This window comes from Xenopus laevis, chromosome 1L (genome assembly GCF_017654675.1).
Source record: "Xenopus laevis strain J_2021 chromosome 1L, Xenopus_laevis_v10.1, whole genome shotgun sequence".
NCBI lineage: Eukaryota > Metazoa > Chordata > Amphibia > Anura > Pipidae > Xenopus > Xenopus laevis.
This window is the reverse complement of record NC_054371.1, coordinates 206151991-206169986: the sequence shown is the minus strand read 5'-3', so window position 1 is coordinate 206169986 and position 17996 is coordinate 206151991. Positions and strand designations below refer to the sequence as shown.

At 38.5% G+C, this 17996-nt stretch overlaps 1 protein-coding gene across 2 annotated transcripts in view; it reads left to right on the top strand.

Moving 5' to 3' along the window:
- LOC108695777 (zinc finger SWIM domain-containing protein 6) overlaps positions 1–17996 on the top strand; it is an 82146-nt gene that overhangs the window by 61603 nt on the left and 2547 nt on the right. For both annotated transcript variants that reach the window (XM_018224746.2, XM_041569192.1), the window contains exons 5-13: positions 6439–6618; positions 7589–7765; positions 7997–8143; positions 10016–10162; positions 11324–11584; positions 13708–13843; positions 15696–15853; positions 16997–17160; positions 17881–17962. In XM_018224746.2, the coding sequence (XP_018080235.2) occupies positions 6439–6618; positions 7589–7765; positions 7997–8143; positions 10016–10162; positions 11324–11584; positions 13708–13843; positions 15696–15853; positions 16997–17160; positions 17881–17962 (1452 nt within the window). The remainder of the gene's footprint in view (positions 1–6438; positions 6619–7588; positions 7766–7996; positions 8144–10015; positions 10163–11323; positions 11585–13707; positions 13844–15695; positions 15854–16996; positions 17161–17880; positions 17963–17996) is intronic.

Below are 17996 nucleotides of genomic sequence, written 5' to 3'. Positions count from 1 at the left end.
TTCGGATGTCAAAATTAAATATTAAAAAAAATCTGTTTGCTCTCTTGAGAAACAGATTTCAGTGCAGAATTGTGCTGGAGCAGCACTATTAACTGATGTGGTTTGAAAAAAAAAAACATTTTTCTCATGATAGTATCCCTTTAACAATGTCAAGCTTTACAGAACTGCAGTTTTTAAGTCTGGCATTGGAAAGAAGTACACAGTATTCCATACAAATACAATATTCTCTTAATATCTTAGCCTTTTGACCTGACTTTTGGTCACATTCTGTTATCAGAAGGAACCAGGGTGTGCATGTGGACAACTTAGTGATGATAAATCTGTGTTCTTATCTGATACCTTTATTTCCTGTTTGAATGCCTTCCAACTGCTATAAAGGAGATTTCTTTACAAATTTCCCACTGTGCTGGATGCTTTGAAATCCTTAACAGCCGACCCACAGAAAAGAATACCTAACAAAGACTCTAGTGTCAAATAATTTTGTGTTCACACCACTGGCCTGAAAACTGCCGCAAGAAAAGGTGGACCATTTGCTTCATGGTTTAATAGTCACCCTGCTTTCTAATATACTGTAGGAATTGTGTTGTCTCCAAGGGAAGGCCAGTATCTGTCACTAGACGTGCACCAAATCCAGAACAGCTTCTTCACAAAAAAAAAAATCATAGTATATATATTTTTTTTTTTTAAAAAAGTCTTCAGTTGTCACATAGTCAAGTCATAAAATATATTTTAGCTTTTGATTTAATTTGGCCATATCCAAAGCCTGGCAAAATCCCGAGGCCCTTATCTCTCCATTTCTGAGAGGGAGGTCTGCCAACTGTCACAGCCACGTCTGCTTTAAACTGCTTGCTTTCCATAGCACTGTGGGAAATGCTGACCGGCAGATAGGGGCATTTTGATTGCTGCTGTTGTCCACCTGATTGCAGCAAAATGCTAATAGCTTAGGTTACATTGGGCTATTTAACAGCTTCTGTACCCTCTCTAGCTCTTTGACATGCAGCTATCAATACTTTTCCCCTTCTGAGAACACTTCCCATTCAGTCGAATGGGACACATAGAGACTATGGAAGATGCTGGCAGTGTCCGGCTGGAATTGCTCTGACACTTGTGTTGGCATTCAAAGGGAATTGGGGAGTATTTATGAATTCATGTTCACTTCTGCCCATATCTGTGTGACGTGTACTTATTAGGGTGGCCAGGTATAGATGTTTCTACTATCAATTTTCTGGGGTCCTTGCAATATATTAAAGCAGCAACTGATCAAGGGCCTAACGTCCCTATTGTTTCACATTTGACACTGCTCATGGGCAGCACCTACCACTTTTTTCATTGAGTGGACAAGTCGAGTGTGAGCTGGTTCAGAGGCCTGAGGAGCAAATAAGCATACTTTGTGTCATCAGCCTTAGTAAACTTTTAAAGGGGATGTAAAGGCAAAAATATAAAATCCCATTTTTACTTTCTTTAATGAAAAATAAACCTATCTCCAATATACTTTAATTTAAAAATGTGTACCGTTTTTATAATAAACCTGACTGTATGCCGTGAAATTGCCCCTTCTTTTACTGCTGTGGATAGGAATTGTCAGACAGTCCCCAACTGCTGAGCAGGGAAACAATCATACTTTCAAATGGCAGGGGGAGCACCCCCACCTTCATTCCCAGAACTTGAGCAGCATTGTTGGATTCCTGTAGAGATTTGTATCCAGAGACTCAGTGCAGTCTTTATATTCTGAATATTAATCAGTCTTGCTGTATCGGCATCTATGGCAGATATTATTTGACTTGTGCTTTTTTGATAATTTATGACGATCCTTAAGCTTAACCTCCCAACTGAAGCCCAAACCACACTGAGCATGTGCGAGTCTTGATATTGCAGAAATGTCTAAGAAAGTTACAAGATGACAGCCGCCTGCACCAACTTTGAAAGCATAAATCATTTGTCTTATTAGGCTGCTGGTGCAGTAAGTTCATGTTTATATTTAGTATACAAAATACAGCATTTCTAACATTATTCTATTTTAGACTTTAGTTGCCCTTTAAGTGGCCTCTACAATCAAAACAATCCTATTGGGTTTAATTAATGTTTAAATGATTTTTTTAGTAAACAAAGTATGGAGATCTCAATTAAGGAAATGGAGAAACCCCAGTACCGCATTCTGGATAACAGGTCTCATACCTGTATTGTAATACCATGTTGGATGTCTCATCCAGATGTGTGTTTTTGGTCCATTAAAAAGACAGTATTTCAACATGATTTCAAGGAATAGTGCTTGAAACAACTTTTTGTATATTGTTTTGATCACAAAAACTTTTTTTTTGTTATTTCTTAAGCTAAACAGGGAAAATGAAGCAACTTCATGCCTGATCCATGCAAGGTAGATACTTATTATATGTTATTATTAAGTATTTATATAGCGCCAACATATTGTGCAGCGCTGTGATCACCAGTGCACCGATAATCCCCCCTTCTTAATGGACATTTCTGTGCTCTGGTAATCTAATTCTCTTCCTTGCAAGGACCAAACATGGAATATCTTCAATAACAAAAAAACATACTTTAAAGGAGACATTTTATGTAAAAACTAGAATGTACCAGTGTATTTTACTAGATGTAGAAGGAAATGTGCTTGAAAAAGCTGTTTCTGGTTAAAATTCTGCAAAATCCTTACTAGTCCCACCCATCTGTTCCACTTCATGCTGCCTCCTTTCCCAGGCTGTGCAGGGTAGCTGACAGCACTCCGCATACTGCACTGTGGAACAGGGACCAATCAGCAGCTAGGCTCACCTGAGAGGGAACTGATGCCTGTCTTTGCTTGTGTGACTGCAGGGCTGTGATTGGCTGTCCCCCTTCAAATGTGTTTCTTGCAGGAACCATTGGGACACGCCCACCCCTCATTTGATACAGGGAAAGGGACCAGTGAACATCTATTGAGGCAATTTTTAAAGATATTAATTTTTAGCATAATGTGAAACTAACACCATGCTTGCCTACAAAATTAGGTTGTGTTTTTTTTTTTAGTTTATCCTATGTCTCCTTTAACCCAAATGTTTTAATTAATCACAAAAAAATCTATGTTCAGGCCAAGCCCTATTCAATGAATACTGCCCCATTTATGGGCCATAAAAATATAATACTGGTTAACACATCGAATACTCATCCTGCCCCATAAAGCAGTTCTATAGAGTCCACTCTGCACTGCACTTAATGGGCCGAGTTCATTAGAAATTTACAGGGCTACATAGGTGCAGCATCACTCATCACTGTTTATAGAAGGGGTTTATTGTTTTTTTGTTTTTTTAAATTGTAGATTTTATTGCTCCAATCTCATTGAGCCAATCTTCTCAAGGTGCAAAAGGGAAAAAAGAATCTTTAATGAGCAAATTAAGTGTTGTTAAATAGCACTTTCAGGCATCTTCGCGCTGCCGTCAGAGTTCACGTTGGTGAAGAGACAGCTGATTAAAAAAAAAAAAAAAAATCTTTCCATGTGAAAATTGGGTAGCGTCAAACCTTGATGTATTCAGGCGAACCCGTTATGTAGTGTCAGGGATGCAGATTGTGAACTGTTGGTATGTGTGAAATGTCAGCGCAAATTAGGTTTCACTCTGAGTTTTTCAAAGCAAAAAAAAAAATAAACAAATTTACGGTTAACCTAATTACTGAAATAATGGCAATGAAAAGCAGTCTCATCCCATTAAAAGCAGATAAAACCCCCATGAATGGTCACGGAATGACACTTGACGTGAACATCAGACTGGAAGAGAATTTCTTTTGTGTGGGTTCAGGTGTATGTGTATTTATTCATGTGCGCACAACATTGCTAAATTGTACACTGGGCAGATGTGTAATTGCAAGTGCAGCCAGCCTGGCTTTTATAATAAGCCTTTGCCTATACAAACACCCTTTTATTCTCTTGCTTTTCATGGGCTGCTGTATATTTAATTACATCCAGAAATGGCAAAACCCCCTGCCCTTCACCTGCACTGATAAACCTTGGGATTACTAGGGTTTATCTTGGATAAAGGTAAGGAGCCGTTGCACACTGAGCAGGAACATAGAAACCAATTCTTATTCCAGTAAATTGCTGGAAACTGGTCTGCATGTTGCGTTCCCTGATGTAATAGTCTCATTAGGTTAAGTGCAATATTAAGATTCTGCGTAACTTTTATAAGATATAGTTGCATAGCCACTAGAAACATCAGATTTTCAGATGACCAGCTGTTGCCTGGATTGATTTACCGCTTCTTCATTTGTCCCTCTCTCATCATAGACTTGAGGGATTAAAGCCCTTTCAATCTTGTAGGCCATTTTTAAAACCTAAAAGGAAAATTATACCCCAAAATAAATACTTAAGCAACAGTTTATATCATATTAAATAATCTTATCAAACTGGAAAATATATTTAAGTAAATATTGCCCTTTTACATCTCTTGCCTTTAACCACCATTTTGTGATGGTCTGTGTGCTGCCTCAGAGATCACCTGACCAGAAATACTGCAGCTCTAACTGTAACAGGAAGAAGTGTGGGAGCAAAAGACTGAACTCTGTCTGTTAATTGGCTCATGTGACCTAACATGTATAGTTTGTTTGGTATGTTTGTGTGCCCTGTGAATCATACGATCCCAGCGGGCGGCCCTTATTTTTTTTAAAATGGTAGTTTTCTATTTATGATTACCCAATGGCACATACTACTAAAAAAGTATTATTATGAAAATGGTTCATTTGCATGAAGCAGGTTTTTACACATAAGCTGTTTTATGCAATATCTTTTTATAGAGACCTACATTGTTTGAGGGGTATAGTTTTACGTGCTAAGCTGCAATGCAAGTTGGTTTTATCTCAAAAGCTGCATCGCGGCCGCCCCCCCTATGGGATCCTTGTTAAAGGCATGTACTGAAAGAAGTTGCTAAAAATATACTGGGAACACAAAGGCTTGGGTTATTTGTTATATCGATCTAATAGAGCCGTGGGATCCCCCCCCACACACACACATCCTGATATAATATTGAATTGTACTGAATATACTTCTGTGTTGAAATGTTGAAACCAGCATTTGTGTTTGTAATTTTGCCTTTGAAATTCTATTTCGGTCGCTGGGCTACTATACAATTATCAGTAAACACTTTCTACAATATTGGCACAAATATGGCCAGCTCTAGAGGAGACTTCTGTTTGATATACTGGTAGTCACGTGTTGCATATTACTGGTCTGCGTCCTTGGCACAAATCCGGCTTTTATTATTTTATAGTGTGCTGACTGGACCATTGTTGGGGGTATGATCATTGTTGATTTAAAGAACTTTTCTATTAGGACCTTGAAAATTCATCACTCATCAATGAAATTCTCCCCATCAACTGAACCCCAAGTATAATCCCAAACAAACCTTTATTAGTGCTACTGGTACAATCCAGTATAGGGCAAGACCACTCATTCCTGTATGTGTTCTTGTAGTCGCTGGAGCCATCTGTAGGATATTCAACTGAGAGAAGCTCTTGTGTTTAATCTTGCTTCAAGTCTATATTTTATGTCTACGCTAAGACGCCTTTCACATTTTTTCTGCAACTATAGGGAAAAGTATTTAAAGGGATTCTGTCGCGGGAATACATTTTTTCCCCAAAACTCATCGGTTAATAGTGCTGCTCCAGCAGACTTCTGCACTAGAATCCTTTTTTCAAAAGAACAAACAGATTTTTTTTTTTTTTTTAATATTTAAAAAATGTGCTTTGATAAACTTCAGTTACTCTTTACTGCTGCACTGGAATTCACCTCCCTCCCTTTCTCACTAAATGCAGAACAGTGGGAAGGTAACCAGATAACAGATGCCTGGTAGATATGAGAAAAATCCAAAGTCCCACTGCGACTCCTTCAGTTACATTGAGTAGGAGAAACAATAGCTTATCTGAAAGCCGTTCCATCATGAAGTGCTGAATCTGGCACAATAACGTAACATGGCTTGATACACACCAATATTACAGCTAAAAAAATATTTGGTTCAGGAATAACATTTTATATGTTAGAGTTAATAATTGCAGCGTAAACTGTGTAATTTAGAAATAAAAAAAAAAATACAACATAAAAATCATGACAAAATCCCTTTAAGTATTCAGTTATTGTTTGTTTCCTTGAAGTAAAGTTCATACTTAATATGCATGGGTTACGAATGAACATTGTGAACTGAATAGTGTCTAAAACTTGTACACAGCAATTCTTGCCACGTGCTTAAATATTTTATAATAGGTATTTGTGCCACATTATACATGTGCTGGGTGGTTTTCAGTCCTAGAATTTAATCATTTGCTGCTTGATTTGGGGCCTTCACATTCTGGTGTTCTAAAAGTGTTAGTCACTTCTATGATTATTGATGTTTATTATTATTATTTTTTTTTTTTTGAATCTTAATGTTGCCATACATTTATTTTGCCAATTATTCTTCCCATTAGGTGCTTTATGGATGTGCATAGTACTGAATCCACATTGCAAAGCAGAACAGAAGGCGATTTGGCTGAAACAGCTAAAAAAATGGAACAGTGTTGATGTCTGTCCTTGGGAGGATGGAAACCATGGCAATGAGCTGCCCAACTTAACCAACGCCTTGCCTCAGGGTGGAAATGCCAATCAGGGTAAGAAAAAAGGCACCCTGTCAAAGAATAAGCCCTTACATAAAATTCAGCTGTATATTATATGTACAAGCTTTTCAGTGTTATACATGACCGTAAATGTCATGGAATCAGTCTTGGTTTAATGTATATGTAATGAAAACAAAGTATCTGACAAATATTAAGTGCCAGTTGCCTGTTAGAGGGTCTGTTAGCAAATTAGCTATCCATTGCACTCTTTCTTTCCGATGTCTCTACTACTATTGTACCATAATATTGTACCATATTGACGGTAATGTTTAATTATGCCGTCTTTGCATCTCGCTTCCTTCCTTTGATTGCACTGATTTTTAAAATGATAATTTCCCACATTATTTTGAGCTAAGACCCCAAACTGAGGAGTACCTTATAAACTACTTTGGTGCTGTGCTGTGGTTCACTGATTGGAAATAAGGGCTCACCGGCTAAAATGTTTTGCCATCATTAATCATCCTGCAGCTTGAATTAATCTAATTACTAATCGTTAGCCATATTTTATTGCCGAGGTGCAGTTTGGCAGAATGTTATAAATGAGCCCGAGTGCATGGTGTTCGCGAGGAGCTCCGAATATAATGGTTGGCAGCACCCTCATTCACCCAACAGACCTCTTGAAGAGCTTGCCACTCATTGGTCCACCCATTATTTTTATCAATCAATTAATTTGATTGGACTATACAGTTACATACAAGCTGAAACGTTTTTTGTTTTACATTTTTCTTGAAAATCTAATTTTCGAGTAGTGCCGAAACCATATAATCTGTTCTGCAGTTGCACCCAGATTTAGTAAGATCCAATTTATCATGTGGCTGAAATTAGTACAGTTGAACCAAGTAAGAGGCCTAGCTAGCTCATTTATTTTCTGCACAAGCATTTACAGCAATCTTTCATACTGTGGACGATGTTACGTTTTAGCGAAGCAGCAAAAAAAAAAATGCAATTTCCTGCTGTTCCACAGATTCATCACATCGGCCTCATCGGACAGTGTTCACACGAGCAATAGAGGCCTGTGATCTCCACTGGCAAGATAGCCACTTACAGCACATTATTAGCAGCGACCTTTACACCAACTACTGTTACCATGACGACACTGAAAACTCCCTCTTCGATTCTCGTGGGTGGCCCCTCTGGCATGGTATGTTGCTCAGCTATGTAGAAGTGCCTGTGACTTGTTCGCTTTGTTCATATTCCTTTGGTGTTGGGAAGAGCCGTGGGTAGATGAAAATACTAGACGATAAGAGCTAATTTTGTTCTCGTACTAAAAGATCGATTTAGGGGGAAAATAAACTGGAACGGTCAAAAAGAAGTGAGTCAAGTTAACACACAATTGGTTTTTGTTTTCTTCCTTTCCCCCCATATCCTTTAGAACATGTTCCAACAGCATGTGCCAGGGTTGATGCACTGCGATCACATGGCTACCCACGGGAAGCCCTCCGACTAGCAATAGCCATTGTCAACACACTAAGAAGACAGCAGCAAAAACGCATGGACATTTTTCGGGTGCAGAAGAAAGGTGAGCAGTGAACAAGAGAACAAAGACATTAAAGTTGGGATTGGGAAAGAGGATTCTATTCATTTATTATTCTATGTTTGCACATGCTAGCAAATTGTCCAATTCAGCAGCAGTTTAGAGGGGTGGCGTTGTTGTTGTTGTGTGCCCACACATTCATTTGGGAATTTTATAGGTTTGAAGCGAAAAGAATTGCAGAAACAAAAGTGACATTGTGTGTTGTATGTGTGAAGCACATTCTGTTTGCATTTCCTGCTTGGCATGGATTTGCTATTTACTGTAAATTGCCTGTAATTGAACAGTGTACAGATGTATACTCCAGAACAGTTGGGGGTTTTCCTGGTAAGGGGTCTTTATATAATTTGGTTCACCATTCCTTAAATCTACGAACGCTTAAGGGGGGAAAATGAGGATTCTTTTGCCTCAAATATAGATTTATACATCATAATATACATTAAAACGAAACTCGGACTACCTCTGGGAGCACCTGGATAACACTCAAACTGGGAACTGGCACTTAGATGGCAGTGTCACCCACTGTAACCTACAGCGCTTTAATACCCCTCCAAATTGTGTCCGTAAGTTCCCCTCCCATTTAGACTGTAAGTCCCACGGGGTAGGGTCCTCAATCCTGTTTTCTCCTTGACAATGAGCACTTAATCTGTATTTTAAATATATTTTACATTTATGTGAATTGTATTTCTAATAATGTACTTATTGTTACTTATTAATGCAGTGAACCCTTGTTTGTTACTACTAATGTATTGTTTTGCTGTACAGTGCTTTGCCCTCAAGGAGCGCTATACAAAAAAAATATACATACATACATCCATACATCATATGCATGGTACTGTTTTATAAGAGAAAATGAAAATCATTCTTTAGGGAACAGTTCAGTGTAAAAATAAAAGCTGAAACGGCTGTGCAAAATAAGTTTCTAATATAGTTAGTTGTAATGGATAAAGGCTGGAGTGACTGGATGTCTCACATAATAGCCAGACACTACTTCCTGCTCTCTAACTCTGAGTTAATCAGCGACTTTAAGGGGGACCACATGAGACATAACAGTTCAGTGAGTTTGCAATTAATCCTCAGCATTCAGCTCAGATTCAAAAGCAACAGGTATGACCCATGTGGCCTCTCCTCAAGTCGCTGATTGGTTACTGCCTGGTAACCAATCAGTGGAAAGCAAGAGCGCTGCAAAGCAGTAAGTAGTTATGGCTATAACGTTACACATCCAGACACTCAAGCCTTTATAGATTAAATTTTTGGCTAACTAATTATAATGGAAACATGTTTAATCTTGCACAGCCTATTTACCCAGTTTTTATTTTTACACTGAACTGTTCCTTTAAAAATAAGAACAGTATTTGCTTTAAATGGATCCTGTAGATCCATTAAAGTTTTTCTGGATAGCTGATTTCTGGAAAATGGAACATATATCTGAATTGCATTAAAATCATGATAGAGAACACCAAGAAGTGGGTGCCCTTTTACCGGCATCTGTCTAATGCTAAATGTTGTTTTTAAACTCTTATGGGTGAGGTAATATGATCATGGGACAGCTTGTTTCTATTCATTGGTGAAATATGCCTGGAATGGAAAACCTTCCACCTCTACTGAGCTAACCTCAATGACCAGAACATGATTAAGCAAGCTTACTAAACATGCAGCCCTGCTGCCACGTAGGTCCTAGCAGCTTGAACGCCACTCATGTGACAATTCCTGTTTGCTCTTCATCATCTTTTTACCTGAAAGTAAGATTTGATATTGTAACATTGCTTTCACATGTATTGTGATCTTTAAATTATGTGTAGCTCCTTCTTTAGCAGCTCAATTTGGGGGCCAGACTGATTCACTTTTTCTTCTATGCAGAGTTGGTTCACAAAGGGATAACAACAATAACAAATCTTGAAGGCTGGGTTGGCCATCCGTTGGATCCTATTGGTACTCTGTTTAGTAGCCTAATGGAAGCCTGTAGAGTGGATGATGAGGGTTTCCATGGGTTCTCAGATTTTGCAGGTAATCTCTAGTTTCATCTTAATAGTGTGTATTCTTTTAATTGTCCATATGTTTGATATATCTGAAAACGCTCGTCTCCTCCAGCTATCTAAACTAAAAGTCAACGGCGCCCATAAGGGTGGAATTTCTGTTTGTCAGCTGTGACACAGATGAGTTTCTTTGCTCAGCACACAGCCTACTTCACGCAACGATTTCAATATATATCTGGATACCCACTGTTTGTAATAAATGATTGATAGCGTTTTTGCTGCAGCCTTTATTAAGTTCTGAGTATTGAGGTTCGTCATAAGCCATTGTGTAGGGCTTTTATACTGTAGCCTTCTGTTTCCACCAGGAAATTAAATTCTTTATTTTGATTTCTTTAATATGCTTAAAAATGTATTCCAGGCCAAATTGCTAAAATGTAAATCAGGTTTTTTCTTCGTCTTCTGTGTGTGTGGGGGTGGGGGGGGTTCGAATAATGGAGACTGATTTAAAGAAATGAACATGTATAGTTGTGCAGAACATGCAGTTGCCACTTTGATATGGAGCACTTCATGAGCAAAAACAACGTTACTCAGAGTAACTGTTTAAAAGAGAAGGAAAGGTCAAAACTAAGTAAGCCTTATCAGAAAGGTCTATATAAATACACCAGTAAACCCTCAAAGTAATGCTGCTCTGAGTCCTCTTGTCAAAGGAAACACAGCATTTAATGCCTTCTATTGTGTACACATGAGCTTCTGTATCATAATTCCTTTTTTCAGCATAAACCTCCAGGGTTAGGGTTTGAGCATGCTCAGTTTGCTCCTCTCCCCCTCCCTTTTCACCCTCCCTGCTGTAGTCTGAGCCCAGAGCATGGAGAGACTCAGGCAGGAAGTGATCTAACACCAAGTTAATATGGCAGCTTCTATCCTAAACAAACAGCTTCTAGAGCGTTTTACTCTGGTATGGTAAAGCAGAATAAATTGTCTTAAATCTTGCACTATTGTGGCTAATCTATTGGCAATATACTTCTTCAGTAGCTTTCCTTGTCCTTTAAGTGAGGTGAAGAAAGCCCCCCTGCCCTTTAGAGCTTACAATCTATATTCGGTTTTAGGAATAAAAATATCCTAAAGTAAAAAATGACTTCACTACGTCAGAAGGTCCTGTGCTTGCTTCATCAAATACTTTTGCTCTTCCCAGATGGCTTTGGGCATTGCAAATCTCTAGAATACCAACACCTGTCCCCACACAAGTTCCTGGAAGAAGGGGAATCTTATTTAACGCTGGCTGTGGAGGTAGCGCTAATCGGCCTGGGGCAGCAGCGAATAATGCCAGATGGCTTGTACGCGCAAGAGAAGGTTTGTCGGAACGAGGAGCAACTCATTTCTAAGCTGCAAGAAATTGAATTGGATGATACTCTAGTGAAAATATTCCGAAAGCAAGCAGTCTTCCTATTAGAAGGTGAGGCCAATGTGTGAATCGTTTTTTTTTGTTTTTTTATTACTATGACAGGTTTATGTAAAGCATTCGTGCAGTTCCCAAATAAGAGAGCATATCATCAGGATACGGGTTTTACATATCACTTTATATCAAGTGAGACCCATGAGTGAAATGTGCAAAAGCTCCATCTATTTACAGTCACTGGGGTTGTTGTTGATGGCTATGGAGAATCCCTCATCCAAGCAGTTAATATAAATATAAACAGCCTCGCTCTCATGTACACATGTAGGGAATGAAAATAAGATTTGCCTTGTTCCCTTGAAAGTTATTAGAAGTCTATTTATGGAAATTATACTGTCCTTGCCTTACAAAATGTGAGTGCATCGAGGCTTATAAAATCCCACACAAATGCACTCCTCTCAGCGGTCGTCCAATTACTCCGCACGCTAAACATTATACAGGTATGGGATCAGTTAGCCAGAAAGCTCTGAATTACGGAATGGTTGTCTCCTATAGACTCCATCTTATCCAAATAATCCACATTTTTAAAAAAAGATTTCCTTTTTCTCTGTAATAATAAAACAGTAACTTGTACTTAAACTCAATAGGCTGGTTTTGCTTCCAATGAAGATTAGTTCTATCTTAGTTTGGATTATTTAATCTTTACATAATTTTCCAGTAGACTTAAGGCATGGAGAGCCAAATTTAAAGAAAGATATGTTATCCGGAGAACCCCAGATCCCAAGCATTCTGGATAATCAACCCCATACCTGTACTAGTTCATTTTAATATACCAAAATATGTTGTTGGTTTTTTTAAAAAAAATACCCAAAATATTAAACCTATATCATTTTAGAATTTTTTTTTTTTTTTCCCTTCACCATGAACCGTGAATAAGTCCCAGAACTGACAGGGACACTTGTGAAGCCTTAATGAGCACAATACAGTACGGCTCTTTGCTTTTTGCACTTCAGCAGCTCCCACTCCAGCCTATACAAGAAAGCTTTGTCTTTTCCGTACCTTGCTCTTTGCCTTTCTCAGTGGCCAAACTACGCTTGGTATAAACAAAGCTCTTACAGCCCTTCATGAGCTCCATACAAAGCATGTTTGTGTGTGTATATATAGTCTATTCCACCAGCAGCTAGACAATGGGGGAGGTACACTGAGCAGAACGCTCCAGTAAGAAACCTCTTCACTTGCTTTGTTCTGTTTCCAACCACTCGGCTAACAAGGCTCAGGTACATTGGAGTTGAAGAGGTTTATTACCGTGTGTTTGTCTCCTGCAAATTATTGGCCATAAGCAGTGTGCATCTTTTCCTAATTATTTCACAAACCTGGTTGTATGATTCTTACATGCTGTTCCGTCTCATTTGTGCAACGTAATGGTGATTTACACCACCTGCTATACACTTAGGGGGGGAATTCACAAAAGTTGTGATATTGAGACAAAATCAATGTGGAGATAAAAATGTCGGATCTCCCACCAAATTCAAAAACCTCTATCGCTACTTTTGTGAGTTTGTCTTTTAAACCCACTTTTTTCAGATTTCGTCTTTCGCACAACATTTTAACAACATTTTTCTCTCAATTTGTCTTTAGCTCTTACTAAACCTGTACTAAACTTTAGTAAGTTAGATAGGAATTTTCAGGCAGGGGGTTATTTTACCTAGGAAAAGATAAAAAAGTTTATTTTACCTTTGAAATTAAAATTGTCTGAACCAAAGCAGAGCAGATTATTTTAGAATTGATCTGATACATGGGGAAGAGCATTACTGATCTTTACTCCATTTTTAAAATGTCTGGAGAAAATTTCGTTTTTGCACCATTTTTATGTCGTTTGAAAGACAAATTCATAAGTGTCTGTAAACTGTCTTTCACTAAAAAATGAAAATTGTCAGTTGAGTCTGAATTTAGGCGGATTTCTGTTTGGGAATATGGAGAAATTATTTTACACCACTTTTACTCAAAAATGGGCTCTCCACTTTTGTAAATTCCCCCTTAGCATTACCTGCCACCTCAGGAATTGAGGGGCAGGGCAGCGATTAACAGTGTATGCAGAGTCCTGTTCTGATTATACAGGGAGTGTCTAAACATGCTTGTTGTGAGCATACAAAAGCTAACTCACTTGCATGTTCTTCCTGCAGCTGGGCCATACAGCGGACTGGGTGAAATCATTCATCGAGAGAGTATTCCAATGCACACATTTGCCAAGTATCTCTTCACATCCCTCCTACCTCACGATGCTGAATTGGCATACAAAATTGCACTGAGAGCCATGAGGTATGTGTGTTTGCGGCTATAGTAGCACTCTCTATGCCACAAGTCTACCCACAGATGCTTTCTATGTCCTACTACTGAAATGTCGCTTTTATTTAGCAACGGAAAACGAATCCTATAGAATTAGGAGGCCTATGACTAAATCAAGCTTTATATTATCTGAAACAAGCTTGTTGGACAGAAGTGAGAGCATTGCGTTCTCATGACGCATTATACATTTAGATTTCTTCCCCCTTTTACATTCGTTTTAGAAATGCAGAATGTGTGTTGTATTTATACATATAGAAAATGTTTCTATGGAGCAAACCGTGTCTAACCAGCTGCCTTTTCCCTTTTCCTACTTAAATGGACTGTGATCCTTTCAGTCTAACAGTTGCATTGATGGTTTTTTCCATCTTTATATGCACTTGTTTTGTTTTTGATCTGCTCATCTTGGGCCAGACAGATTGTACACAAACACCCACATTCATCACAGACCCAGCATGTGTTTGCACAGTTAAACCTTTGCAGTATCCTCTAAAGTCTGTAAATGAGCTGCTGATTCTCCCATAAATCCTAAAGTGTTTTTCACCCATTGGATGCTGATGTTGTAGTTATATACCATATGTATACTATATATACCAAGAAGCATATAGCACCCTAATGCATGTTAGTTTGGTGGATTTTTAAAAAGAAAACAAAAAAAACCCACTTTTTTGACATAATCAGATTCATTTGGGTTTATATAAAAACAAATAGAGCTGTATTCTAAACATATTAGAATAAATTATGATATTCTGACTCACAGGGACCATTTCCTCAATCCCTTAGGCTGGAAGAGTCATTCTATCCTTCCTTCAACTTTTTCCATCTTGAAGTGATGGATTCTGGGATTTGAAGTCTGTCTACCATGGAAAACAGAGAAACTTCAGTCACAGAATTCATCCATTCGAGAGGAACTATCACGAAAATGAAAAACTAATATTCATCATACAGAAATAAGAAAGTTTCTAAATACAATCAATTAAATATTATGTACCGATTCTGAAATGATCATGTTTATCTTAACTATTCCTCTCTCAGCATCTATTTCTCCTCATTCTGTGCTCATTCAGGAGTTGGGTGTCAGACGAATGATCCAATATATCTTATAGGGGGCTCTTTTTGCCTACAAGATGTATTAGAGCTCACTCTATTAAAATCACCAGACATCATGTCTCTCTACATGCAGAATTTGTGCAAAAGGCAATTATTTTGTTAGATTTTGTTTGTACTGGAATCAGTGAGCTCTAATACATCTGCTAGCAAAGTCTCCCTGTAAGATATATTAGATATAATCGTCCATAAATATCTGACACCCAACTGCTGCATGAAGAGAGAATGAAGAGAAACAGATGCTGCGATAGGGATAGTAGACATAAACTTGATTATTCCAGAAACAATGCAGAATATTTAATTGATTGTATTTTGAAAGTTTCTTACTTCAGTATGAAGCTTCTATAAAAAATGTAGTTTCGCAATAGTTCCACTTTCAGTCTGGAACATGACAAAGACTTCAAAACCTGTTAAATTAGCCACTGAGTAAATTTAGCATTACTGCTTCTTTAGAATCTGCCCCAGGACAGTCAAACATGTAATAGTTGATTGTGTTTAGTTATTGGCAAGCCTTCAGATCCCTTGGCCCCTGTGGAACTGTAGGAGTGAGAATAGGAACACTGGGGCCTGATATCTGAGTGAAACTTGAATAACCAGCAGCAAGCTGAACACAATACACTGTTAAGCTTTCTGGACAGTCGCTCTCCGGTTTATTGAGATTGGCCAGTGGACCAATGAATAGGTTTATTGTTTTTAACAAATGTTTTCCTCTTCTATACAGGTTGCCAGTGTTGGAATCCACAGCTCCCACTGGAGATATGTCCCGCCCACACCACATTGCCTCAGTCGTTCCTAACCGTTATCCCCGCTGGTTCACCCTGAGTCATATTGAGTCACAACAGTGTGAACTGGCTTCTACTATGCTGACTGCAGCCAAAGGTAATCCCATTTCTCAACTCCTACTTTAACAGGAGCGAACTTGGCCTGTTTAAATATGTCACCTTGTTATGCAGCGCCAAACTTGGAGACCCATAAAAGTGCCACGTTACGTGTCCATTTTTATATAGTGCACTAAAATGCCTCAATCTTTGCCGGGCTTCATTGAGCAATACATTGGTACCTGTAATCAAAATATACATCATAGAAATGAGCCCTGTTTAGTTGTAAAGGCAGTATTGGGGCAATAAGTTGTAACCAGTGGAGCTTAGTTGTTAGATTGAACTCCACTAAAGCTCACAGTTGTGTTGTTGTGATGCATGTTTCATTAAATTACACATTTCATTTACAAACCATTAAATGGTTTCCATATGCTTGAATTTGCTTAACATCTTCCCTGTGACCACAGATATTCGCAGATCAAAGTTACCCACAGAAACCATGTAAAGTTGTTGATGAATGCACAGAAGTAGTAGTAGGCTATGGAATACACTTGGAGACCACGCTATTAGTGGCGTGTGTGATGTTGTCATAGCAGAGAATTTAAAGGGATGTTTCACCTTTAAAGTGCACCTGTCAACCAGACATAAAAATCTGTATAATAAAAGTCCTTTTCATATTAAACATGAAATTCAATTTCTATTTTTTATTAAAGCATTCATAGCTGTTGTAAACTCATTTAAACATCTCCGCTGTCAATCAAATATTGCCTCCCCCTCCTCTATGCCTTAAACAACCTCTTTAAGCCCTACAGCTAAATTGTATCTTCAGTTGCATATGGGGGGGGGGGCTGCTAGTTTAACCTCAGGACAGATTAATGTGCCCTGACTGGGTGCCTCTCCCATTTAACTGCAGGAGGAATGAAGGTTTACTTTTCAGAATCACTCTTCCAACTGCAGCAAACTCTTCTGCTATTTCTTACTCCCTGTGGTTTTTTTCTTTAATAATCAGACTTGCACGACAGCATTTTATTATCTGGTTAAGCTTGTGCTTTAATGTTTTTTTCCCCCTGGTTTCCAGCTCCTTACCAGCCTTATGGCTCTCTAACTGAATTTCCCTGTCTGAGCCTGTGTATGTGTGCAGAATCGGTAATGCCTTGTCAAGGAATCTACGTGTTAACTCTTTCTTCTTCTCTTCCATTTCCAGGTGATGTTAGAAGGCTGGAAACAGTGTTAGAATCCATCCAGAAAAATATTCACTCCTCGTCGCACATATTTAAGCTTGCACAAGATGCATTCAAAATAGCGACCTTAATGGATAGCTTACCGGATATAACGCTCCTTAAAGTGTCTCTGGAACTTGGCCTCCAGGTTAGTAGATATAGGCTTTGTATTGGTGCTTCCTTCAGGGTTATGCCTTATGGTTTTGAGAAACACCAGTGCATCCAGTAAGTCCATTAAGAGAGTACATCACTCACTGATGCAGCTTGTTTTGTTACGTGATCCGACAGCTTTGCCAACAACTGACAACAGCCAAGGTGCTCAGGCGAGGCGGAAACTTCATTTCATGGATAGTGAGGGCTGTGGGCAGGCAAAGGCCATCTTTATTTATAATATGGCTCCTGAAAGTTTAGTAATACCATTAATGAGCCTATTGGCATAGGCTTGGAAAACATTAGATTGCACTGGTTAAGAATGAATGAATTCAAGCACTAGATTTTTTTAATTGTAATTTGAATTCTTTTAAGCAAAATATCAAAGACCAGATTAGAAAATAGAAACTGACATTTGTACTTCAGGGTCATAATTACTTGTTTTCCCAGTGCTGTACATTTCTTCTATATTGTAATAGTGCAGGCAGGGGGGAACAAATATAATTGCAATAAATATAGACCTAATGCCGCATTTTAAAACAGGAGGAAGGTGGTCCTACCCCATAGAGCTAACAGTTGTAATAAGGTTACTGTACTTGGATTGTGTTGAAAATAGGGCTGAATTTGTGCAACAAGAATGAAAATGCTTCAATCAGTTCTCCTCTAGCAGCAGCTCATTGCCTGCAATGTCACTAATGGGCTTTCTCTACTTTTGCAGGTTATGCGAATGACGTTATCAACTTTAAACTGGCGCCGCCGTGAAATGGTCAGGTGGTTGGTAACATGCGCAACTGAAGTAGGTATGTACAAAATAGCTCCCGATTCATCTAGCGA